Here is an 11,445-nt window from a genome sequence, read left to right as displayed (position 1 = left end):
AGCCAGCTTCACATGTGACATATTTGGCTAAGAGACATGATGCCACATGAATTGCCAAGTCATAATTACTTGGCAATTGGAATTTAAATTGTTCCCATTATGGTTTTGTAGTTGTTGTTCCCCTGCTGCATTATGTCCTGACAAAAACAAAACAACAAAAAGTCTGTAAAAACAGTGAAATACTCGGTGGAAGTGTGTTGCTTTTCAATTCATTTCCATCTTGGAGAAACAGATGGGAATCATAAAATTATTAAAGTGAATATCAGCAGAGAATACCGCCTGTTGGGGGGTTCAGTCTAAAAATAGAAACTCTGGACTCCACAATTCCACACTTGTTTCACTCTGAAACCTATAATAGAGACCACATGTAGGGGCCTGGCCGTGTGTGCAAAAGGACATTGCCACTATCAGTCTTTCTTAAGCCCATCAGGAAGATGTGATAGTCTGCTGCAGCAACAGTTCAACAAAGAGCCAGATAACGGTATGCCTGTCAACTGTCAGCCTGACAGACGAGTGGCAGAGGCAGGAAAAGCTCATTCCTTTCCATCTCTCTGACGCACTGAAATCAGAAGTGTATCTGTGGGTCACGCAAAGAAGCTCAGGAATGACAGACAGTTGTTTGGTAGGATGAAGTTTCAGGTGACTAACCAGGCAGCAATTCAAACTTGCTCAAGCGCCGAAGAGTCATTGCTAATGTCACTGTGTCTTCACTGCAAGTAGCGGTCAAAATGCTGAAACTCACCATCTATCCATGTAAGAGAAAGAACCCTTTTTGACTTTTAAGGCATAAATAAGCCATGATACTTTTAATTAAGTAAATTACGTAAATACAACTTCAAATAAACAGATTTAACAAAATGGTAAATGGACTTGTACTTCTATAGCGCTTTTCTAGTCATACAGACCACTCAAAGCGCTTTACACTACTTGTCACATTCACCCATTCGCACACACACTCACTCAACACACTCATACCCCGATAGGCACATCGGGGGGCAGTTTGGGGTTCAGTGTCTTGCCCTAGGACACTTCGGCATTTCAGGGGAAGCCTGGAATCGATCCCCCAACTTTTACCAGTTGAAGGACAACTGCTCTTCCTCCTGAGCTACAGCCGCCAAAACAGAGTAAAGACACAGAAGATGTGTGAAAACAAAGTTATTGGCCTTAATTTTGTGAATTCTCATAAACAAAGAGACCAAGTAGCAGCAGGGCAGTGCTGATCAAACTTGAACTTGATTATTTAATCATTGTCAGTGTGAACACTATATATTAACTAGGGCTGTGACAATATGCTTTTGTCCCGATTGGATTCGATTCCGATTTTTTGTGTGCCGATTCGATTCAAATGGCAATGCTCAAAATTCTTCAATATTGATGATTTTTGTAAATTAAAAACAAAAATTTTTTATAAAACTTCTTTTTGCCAGTAATTTTTCTTGATTTCAGTTAGGAAAAAACAACATTGTAGCCAGATCATCATTCTGTTGCTATAATGCCCAAGAAGACGAGTAAAAAGATCAATAAAACCAATGAAAATGAAAACAATTTTATTGTGGATTAACAAAAAAAAAAAAAATCGATTTTAAAATTGTGAGGAAAAAAATTCCGATTTCCGATTTTTCGATTCGATTTTCCCACCCCTAATATTAACCCTTTAGGCACTGGAGTTGCCTAAAGTCTGCTGAGGCATCTTGTAAATAAGTAAAAAGTGTGAATTACAGATCAGACTTCATGATAGCAATAAAATTAGCCGATTAATCTAATTTCTTATTGTGGTATTACAGGTTGGCAGCCATATTATAGTCCATAACTTTCACTATTAACTATGATTGATATGGTTGTTTTGTGACTTTGGCATTTAAAAGGTTAAATGTTGTCAGGCCCTGAAGGCATGTCACACACTGCTAAGGAGGAAAGACATCTGAAATGATTATAGTGAAGCAAATGCTGTTGTCATTTCGTCTGGGAAAGGTTTTAAGGCCATTTACAACAATATGGAGTCTGGCATTCTGCAGAGCGGCGAGCTAAGGTATAGCACATTTCATCCACAAGACAATTTAAAGTGCTTTACATTAAAAATATTTAAAACATTACTGATGGTGTTTAAAATAAGTATGGAAAAGAGGTCAAAGAGAGAGTAGTTAAAGGTAAAATATCTTCCCAGGAGGTGGTCACCTCACGTCAGACTCTGTAATGCTCTGAGAAACTGGGAAAGTACATGAGAGCTACATTCCAAATGCTACAGGCCACGACATGGCAATTTATAATATGGATTAACTTCATAGAGTAAATGAGATTAAACAAAGTCGTCTTGTTTGAAAGGCTTTCCAGCAGCCTGTTCTTGTGAACTTGGAAACTAACAAAAAAAAAAAAACATTTGGAACAAATCCCGTGGACAGACAAAGCTAAAGCTGAAATGTTTGGCCAAAATGCAAAGCATCACATTTGGTGAAAAGCAAATATAGCATGTCAGCACAAAGACCTCATACCAGCAGTCAAACACAGTGGTAAAAGGATGATAATTTAGGCTTATTTACCAGCAGGTGGTTGATGCCTTGCCACCTTTGAGTTAACCATGAACTAAAGCTTCATTTAAAATGAGCCATGCAATGTGAAAATAATCCCAAAGACTGCAGCAAATCTACAACAAAATGACTGTAGGAGTCAAAATCTAGGCCACAAGATAACTGTAAAGCTGCAGCACGCTTTTGTGGATAAATAAATACATGTAAACTTAAATGGACTGAAGCAGAGCTGTGGGCCAAAAACGCCTCTCCAGTGACATGAGAGTCTGATAAAATCATTGAGAAACTGGTTCCTTCATGTTAATGCTGATCAAGGAACTGAATTGTAGCAGTGACTTTCATTTTCTGCTTTTTAGGTACAGTTTGTATCTTATCGATAACAGGACATTGTAACATACCATTAGTTGTTGTTCATCTGAGGCTTTGTTTTGGCCTGTTATGTAAAAACGTAGACGTTTGGGAGGGCGTGCTTTCTTTATCGCGCGGCTGTACAGTTAATGAATGCCATACATTGTTGGATGGTGGAAAACTTCTTGTGTCACCCGGTTTCTGTAGGCTTCACCTTTGACTTGTTGCTGTCTTCCTAATCGAGAGGAATGTCTTCAAAGAACTATGTCTGCCCCTTGATGAAACCTTGTCAAGGTGCATTATCTTGACTGCCGTGCTACATGTTTACCTTTTTTCCTTTCTTCAAACAAACCCTTCTGTGTCAGAATGATCCATTTTAACTCTGAGAAGGGAGCAAATTTCACTAAGCAAAACTTTTACTTTCGTAAGGAATGCAAATAACTCTTTTGTGCTTGATTAAACTTTTCATGATGAACTTATAATTTTCCATCGACTCAGAGTGAACGCAGTGGCTCTCATGCTCTACCATTAAGGTCTTACACCTCATTGCCTTTCAATTTCACTTGGACAATAGTGATAAATGTATCCTGCTGCAATCAACGATATCACAGACCTTCAGTGTATTTTGTCAAAAAGAAATGCTCAATGGAGCCTAGAAAGCCGCTTGCAGTACTTTACCATTTACAAAGCAAATAAACAAATGAAGAGTATCAACCCTGGAACATCCACCCAAACAAAATAGCCCTTCCACAAGGAAGAGGCTACAGGACAGTGTTTACAAAATCCTCATTAAGGAAGTTGTGAGATAACACACACGCTCATGCATCACACAAAGTTAAAGGGAGGGCATGCACACACACACACCACCACCAAGAGCCCATAAGCACTGAGCAATGCAGAGTCCACCATATCATAGATAAGGGGACAGAGAAACAGAGCTGGGAATAGAGAGCAGAGCACAGAAGAGGAGAGTACGCAACAGAGATGAGTCGGACAGACAACGAAGCGCTTCGGCCACCCTGCCACCGGAACCGCTGCCCTGTTGCAAAGGACTTCAAAAGGTGTGCATGAGAATAAATGCTGTGAGATCTAGAGGAGAGCTACAAGAGTAAAAACGCCTGCAGAGGGGCTTGATTTGGTCAGTGTAGGGGTCAACAACACTCCAGATGCTGCCAGGGAGCCAGACTTTTCTGAGGTTGCAGATAAACTGATCAAAACTTAAATACACTTTACGTTTGGATTTATACAGTCAGAGGCTTGATTTTTTTTTTCTTTTTCCCTGGTTGCATGATCTCATCCATAGACTACCCTAGAGGGCATAAATCAGAGATCTGTGGCTTCTTTCTCCCATGGCGAGCATTTGGATCTCTCAACTGGGAACCATTTGCACCTCCAAAATTCTGTTGCTGCTCTTTTCCATCCTGCTGCTCCAGGGGCCTCTTTGTGGAGAGAGCAACCCCATCTCCAGCTCTCATCAGAGGTATCGTCCTGCTCCGGGGCTGGGGGACGGGCATGGAGGGGTGGTGGATTCATCGTTACTGGAGCAGGACAACAACGTAGACATGCAAAACCTGCTGGAGAGCCTCAAGGAACAGTTTCTGCGCACTTTCAACCTCTCTGGCCATCCTCCCTTGCCTCCTGGAAGTACAAGACAGGAGCCGCCTGAATACATGATGGAGCTTTACAACCGCTTTGCTAATGACCGAACTGCCATGCCAGCTGCCAACATCATCCGCAGCTTCAAAAATGAAGGTAGAGCTCAGTTTTGCAAGGCTGCTGTAACTATGTAGCGTAACTAAGTGCAAAGTCATTACCTGAATACATGCAAAGTTTTTGTAAAACTGTCTCCTGCAGCTTTTAGAAGCTAAAATCGCTCTGCTAAGATCCTGTTCCCTGAAGTGATTGTTTGCAAAGTAATGTTTTAGTCACGATGCTGATTATAATCTGAGATACAATTTCTAGACAGACTGTAGAAATGACTTTTTATCTTTTATTCTCTGCCCAGATTCAAACCCCAGTGTTGTGGGTGTTGGAGAAGTGAGGCGCCACCCACTCCTCTTCAATGTGTCAGTCCCCCATCATGAATGCATCACAGCAGCTGAGCTTCGCCTCTACACGCTAGTCCAGACTGACCGCCACCTCTATGCTGGTGTTGACCGCAAGGTCACTATCTATGAACTGGAATCACATGATTTGTCCGACAACACAACTGATGTAAAGTCAGCAAGAGGAGATGCTTTCAGAGGAGCAGAGGAGCGGATAGAACTGGTTGAACTGGCATCCCGTCAGGTTTATGGGACAGATAATGGCTGGGAGGCATTTGACCTCACTGCTGCTGCTCAGCGTTGGCGCAGATCAGAAGGTGGCACGACACACCGTTTGGAAGTGCACATCTCCAGTATTGTAGATGATGAGACTACTCAAGGTATGAAAGATGATTTCAAAGAGAGGAGTCCGTCTGAAGGGGACATGAAGATCGACAACAGCCCAGAAGAAAAGCATAGACCCCTGCTGATTGTTTTCTCTGATGATCAGAGCAGGGATCACCGAGATGACAGACGTGAGCTGAGCGAGATGATTGATCATGAAACCTCTAACACGGTTTTGCAGAGTGACATGAATGGGCTTTGGGGGGAGCTGGGAAGAGACATAGATGAAGGAGACCCCGATGAAGAAGACTTCATCCAGATGCGGTCTAACCTCATCTATGATACAGCGTCCCGCATTCGTCGCAACGCCAAAGGAAACCACTGCAAAAAACAATCTCTTTATGTTGAGTTCAAGGATATTGGCTGGGACAGTTGGATTCTGGCTCCTACTGGTTATGATGCCTTTGAGTGCGCCGGCGTTTGTTCCTATCCTCTGACCAAGCACGTCACCCCCACAAAGCATGCCATTGTCCAGACACTGATCAACATCAATAGTCCTCAGAAGGCAGCGCGAGCTTGCTGTGTGCCCACAAAGCTGGACCCCATCTCTCTGCTGTATCTGGACGACACAGGGGTGGTCACGTACAAGTACAAGTATGAAGGCATGGTGGTGGCCGAGTGCGGCTGCAGATAGTCCTCAGCGTCAGAGTTAAACTCTTCATGAAGTCTTACCACACGAGGAAGGACACAAAACTAACAATAAGCTGCAAGGAAATGAGCCAAGGATGCCTTCAACAAAAGAAAAGGACAGTTATTGGAACATCTGTGAAGGTTATTCAGTGAGACTGGAAGTTTTCATTCACTAGCCATTAAACTATAAGCACCCAAGGTGGACAATTTTGTACAGTAAAATACAAACAGTTCTTTTCATCTTATGCAGAAAGGCATGAATATCAGTTGTCATGAGTCGGAGAGTGGGTGAGAGCAGCAGAGATGAGGAGCAGATTTACAGTCAGTGTGATAACTAAGAATGATGTCTGCTGTCCACAAGGCTTTAAAAAGACTAAAGTTCCCAAAGAACTGAGCCTATCCTACGATCTTTGCAGCCTGATGGGAACTCGTGCTTCAGTTTTCCTCCTCCCTCTCCTTTCCCCTGACATCTGTCTTCCTCCCCACTTATCTCCGGCCTCCCCACTCAGAGCAAGCACTAATCAGCACTTCATGTGCCTCGCTGCAATGAAATGACCTCCCTGAGGCAACCTGGCAAGCCATGAACTCTCTAGGCCCACCCCCTGTCTCCTGCAGTCCCCTGATACGTGAGCACAGTGCAGGGGTCCAAGTGGCCGGCTTATCTATGTCAACCCTGTTTCCCACTTCACATGCCTCTTTTCCATCCCCCCCGACTTACTGTGATAGTAAGGTGTCGAGGGTTAAGAAACATGTATCCCAGCACTCATGCTTTGAGGATTCAAAGCCCTTCTGGACAAATTTTGGCGTGGTGGGAAGGAGGCCAGGGCTTGTCCACATTCCTTGGTGACTGTTTCAGCTGACTGTCCGAGCACAATGTGCCCCCTGCATATCTTCAACTGAGTCATCCATCACTTCTATGGAAAAAAAGACAAAAACAAAATTAAAAAAAAAAAAAAAAAAAAAAAGGAAAAACAAGAATAACTTTTTGGAACATTACTGTCTTTAAACCAGAATTAAGATTAAGAGGGGCCACTGTCACGCCAAAGGAATTACTTTCTTTTGTTATAAGCCTTTTGATACCTCTGCTGCTTGTGTCAAATAAAAGATATTTATTGTTTTAATTTATTAATTTTTACAACAGAGTAAATGATTATGTATGTAAATTTGTAATTTCAGCAGGTTTTATAACCATGACAATGCATTTGCAGCACAAAATAAATTTTGTTGGGAAGAGAAATGATAATCATTTGTGCAACAATAAAAACTTATTTAACAAATTATGCCGACCGTCAATGTTTGCATGTAGTCTTTAAAGAGGATTAAAAGGATTTTCTCATATGAAAAATAACTCATTGAAACTGCATGATGTATTTTCTCCATACTATAAGGGTATTATCATGCTATTTATCAAGATCAAAGAATCAAAGATCAGGTAGTTTTGAGAGTATTAATTGTTATCAAGCTCAAATCTTGTACTGCTCTTTCACCAAACACTCTGGTCACAGTTTAAAAGTCTGTGCTTGCATTTGGCAGGATCATCGGATCCAAGTACAAGAAAAAAAATGTGTGAGGAGAAATTCTGAGACTGCAGCACAGAGCAAAGGTCTGAGTTCAGAGGAGCAGGGTTCAAACTCCAGAGAAGGACGATTGTAGGAAAGTTAGAGAGAGAGGTTGTTTCACCAGAGGCAGGACACATTTGAATGCAAGCAGATTTTCTAAGTATGACCAGGGTGAGCTTTGATACACTTAATATACTCAAGTCTAATACATATGCTCTTGATAAATGGCAGGATAAAACTCCCATACAGTCATCTTGGCATCTTAATCTGTCTCCAAACCTTTGTTTCAATTATTTTAGAAATTAGAAGCACTCAGAGAGCATAAACGTCTAAAGCCATTGTATTTCTTTATATAGTTTTCACCTGTTTGTGGGCATTTAGTTAGCAAACCTACATCCCAACCCGTTGATCGTGTCACCATGAAGAGTTTTCTGGTGGAGACAGATTGTGCATCATACCAGTGTCTGTGTTGAAGTGTGTAACTTTTCAGCTTAAAGTTTTCTCCATTGCTTTTTTTCTTTAATTAGTAATCATGTCATAAATCTATACTGATACCCTCGACTTAAAAAAAAGTTAAAAGAAGATATGAAGTGATGCTAGTGGCAGTCGGACTGTACGAATGCTCTTATGTCTCTCTGCCGTCACATTGTGAAGGAGCTGCTAAGAATAAAGACTGACAACTTCACAAATAGATCAACATATGTTGATTTTTTGATATGTTGGCATTTTGACATCGATAGAAAAAGAAAAACCATTAAATTGTAATAAAAATAAAGGTTTTACTCACCAGTCACAAAATGATATGAAGAATTTCCAAAGGGCTGCAAGGTGTCCCGTCAGCATTGACATGCATATCTGCCAGCAGCTTGTCCATCTTTCTGAGCTTTTCCATCTTTTCAGTTTGAAGGATGATCTCTTGTTTTCTGTGGAACAACTGTGTTTATGGCAGCCAACTGCAGCACAAGTTTTATATATAAATATTTAAAGCAAACTATGAATATCAAAGAGAAATCTATGAAGATCAACACTGATGTCATGTATCAGCAACGTTTTGTTTTCACTGACAAAAGACCCGGATATGACAGAGTTCCCTGATGTTCCCAGATGTTTGCACATGCAAAGAATCCTTTAATGAATTCCTGATTCTAAGCAGCGATCTGAATTACACCCCAGGATCTAATCACTTCTCCCTTGTTTTATTTAGATTTCCAAATAATTTAATCAACATCTGGATATCACTGTTTTAGTTATGTTGCTCACGGACAAACAGACAGACAGACAAACCATAACCGCTGCCCTGGTGGAGGTAATAAGCTGCAAGAGCAGTGACACAATACATTGCTGAAATTCAGATAATTCATTCAACAGCTATCAGCTCAAATGTCACAGTTCATGTGCAACGTACAAACAGAAGACCATGGGAAAACGAGTGGACGGCCCTCTAATGAACGAAATGGATGGCTTGCTGCCAGTGCTGACTGAAAAACCTGCTGATGAAAAGACAGAGGGGGCAAAAAGTATGCAAAGGTCTGGACAACTTTAATTCATGTTGTTCTTCACAAACACACACACACACACAACAACAACTTGTGAGAGCAGTGCATGCAATGCTTTTAATGTCTAAATGTAGAATGATGATGTGAATACAAGACACAGCTACGTCAGACAACTTTTTGTCTAATGTCTATTTACAGTCTGTGCTTTGAGGAAATTTCATTTTAGCAAAAATGAACATCAACAGGCAGGTCAGTGTTGTTCCAATCTGCATTTAATCTGCAAAACACTGATTCAGAAAATCACATGATTTTCTTACTACCTGTATTTCATACGTTTTATGATCTCTTGGGTTGTATTATTTTTTAAATCCACATATGAAGATTATCTTTGCAAAATAGCGTCACCTCATTGTTACGACATAATAATGTCTTTAGCTGCGTTTTAACATGTTTATAAACTATCATTGGGGATTTTTAGTCTCCAAAAATAAACATTTGGCAACAAACCACTAATGACAAGTGCATGGAGATGTTTCAGAAGCCAAGCACAACGGACACTTAATGGCCTCTCATGTAAGACAGGGCAGAGGTTTTCTAAAAATGGTTGCATATCAGAGAGCAAGAACCTCAGTTACTGTAACAACGGGGGGCTGCAGCTATGTAAAGCTCACTAATTGAATATTTATATAATGCTTGAGGAAATATGAATCTGGCCTTTGTCACTGCAGGGCAAACTTTCAGGGGATATGTTGAAAAGGGAAGCTTTTAGCATGTGGTCTGATGATAAGAACAGCTAGAGAGGGCTCTGTGCTTTCTCACTCTTGTGTTTATAGATGGCATCATATGTCTAAAAACTTCAGGCTGGCTGCTTGTTGCTTTTGTGCAGTTTGGGAAGGATTTGGCTGACGTGATAACATCAGGAGTGCACCTAACAATAAGTAAACTATAAACTATCTGAACAGTTCCCAGTGTGCACACGCCTTTAAGTGCTTTATAATCCTGTAATTCTCCACTGGTTGACATCATGATGCCGGCTGCTGGACGTCGACGTGCCTCTCGCTGTGAACGTGTGTTTTAGTGTGTGTGTCACCCACGGCTGCGTGACTCGCCCTAACTCTGACGTCGGGTCTGTAATAGGGCCTGATTGTTTCCGCTTTGGGTCACATTGTTTATCATTTTATCTCTTGGCAACTCCACCACCCAGCACTCATCTCTTGCACTGTCCTAACAACTTTTCCTTTTCTAGAAAAAGCAGATTGCTCAATCGCTGCTGTAGACTCATGTGTAACAGTGCCTCCAAACGTTAAATACCTTTTAACGGTTTGCATCTGCTGTTACGAAACTTCTGAACGTCCATTGAAAGACTGAATGAAAAGCAGATGTTCAGTATCGTCAGTGCCAAGTAATACAACTGTGTGATTTCTCAGCAAAAATTACTTTAAAAAAAAGAAAACGTCAGAAAAGGAGCAAGCAAATAAACTTTCACTCTGTATTAAAAGCAATGGCTTTCATTCCCAGACACTTAAATAGAAACCAGAGTTTTTGTGCACTGCTATCTGTGAGAAAGGCAGAACTGAACTGCTGCTGAAGTTGTGAAACTTGTTACATTTGGCACACCTCTAAATCAATACGTCACACAGGAATCTCCAAGGCCCAAGCTTGCATGTTGTGCCTCTCCTCTTTACCTCCTTTCTCTGTTCTTCACTTCTTGTTCTGATGTTTTATTCAGACTCATTACTGGGGCTTGTTTTGAATGCTTTGAATGTGGATCCTTTGACTATTTCTCAGGAGACTTAGCATTTCTTCTGTCTTTTTTTCTTGGTCATTCTGAGTGTTTTTCCTGAGATCATGTTGCTCAGTAAAAGTCAATCAACCATTTGCTGGTGAAAAAACAGCAAATCTTCCATGAGACCATGCAAAAGTGTTGAGCCCCCCTACTTTTTATATACAGCGAGGAAAATTTGATTTTAAGAAAAAAAAAGTTTATTTATACCTAAACTAGCATGATAATTCATTCACAACAATTCATTACATAACATAATGAAACATTGTACAATTCTAATGATTTTTGGTATGATCATTTTTATCCATTAATGGAGTCTGAACCCTCTTAGACCAGTTTCTTGTGTTAGTAGTTTTCTGTTCTTCTTTAAAGAGTCTTCAGCTCTGTTTGCTTCATGAAGGACTTTCCTAAACTCTTTATGATGGTGACTAGACATGTCATTGCTCCATAACAAGGGTTGCCACAGACTTTTAATCAAATTCTTGTATTTTGGATTTGCCATACCCCAGTCTTTTCTTCCTGTTCATCTGCTGGGACTTTTAGATTGACGCTTCTCTTGTCCTCCACATGATCACCTCGCTCCGTTTTTCTAAGGACACACTGCAGCACACGCATGATATGTTAAGTTAGAGCTAATAATACAGTGGGAGTCATCCAGTGGCAAAGGGTTAGAAC

The 11,445-nt window shown here is 40.9% G+C and overlaps 1 protein-coding gene across 1 annotated transcript; it reads left to right on the top strand.

Annotated features, from left to right (window-relative positions):
- Nucleotides 1-4,219: 4,219 nt before the first annotated feature.
- Nucleotides 4,220-5,936, top strand: bmp10 (bone morphogenetic protein 10; the record flags this gene model as incomplete). Its single annotated transcript, XM_079251864.1, has 2 exons — nt 4,220-4,625; nt 4,879-5,936. Exons 1-2 carry the CDS (start codon nt 4,223-4,225, stop codon nt 5,934-5,936), a joined length of 1,461 nt encoding a protein of 486 aa, XP_079107990.1. The 5' UTR covers nt 4,220-4,222.
- Between the last annotated feature and the right edge of the window lie 5,509 nt (nt 5,937-11,445).

This window comes from Telmatherina bonti, assembly GCF_933228915.1.
Source record: "Telmatherina bonti genome assembly, chromosome: 13".
In the NCBI taxonomy this organism is placed as follows: Eukaryota; Metazoa; Chordata; class Actinopteri; order Atheriniformes; family Telmatherinidae; genus Telmatherina; species Telmatherina bonti.
The sequence above is the reverse complement of the archived record's forward strand: the minus strand, read 5'-3'. Positions and strand labels throughout refer to the sequence as shown.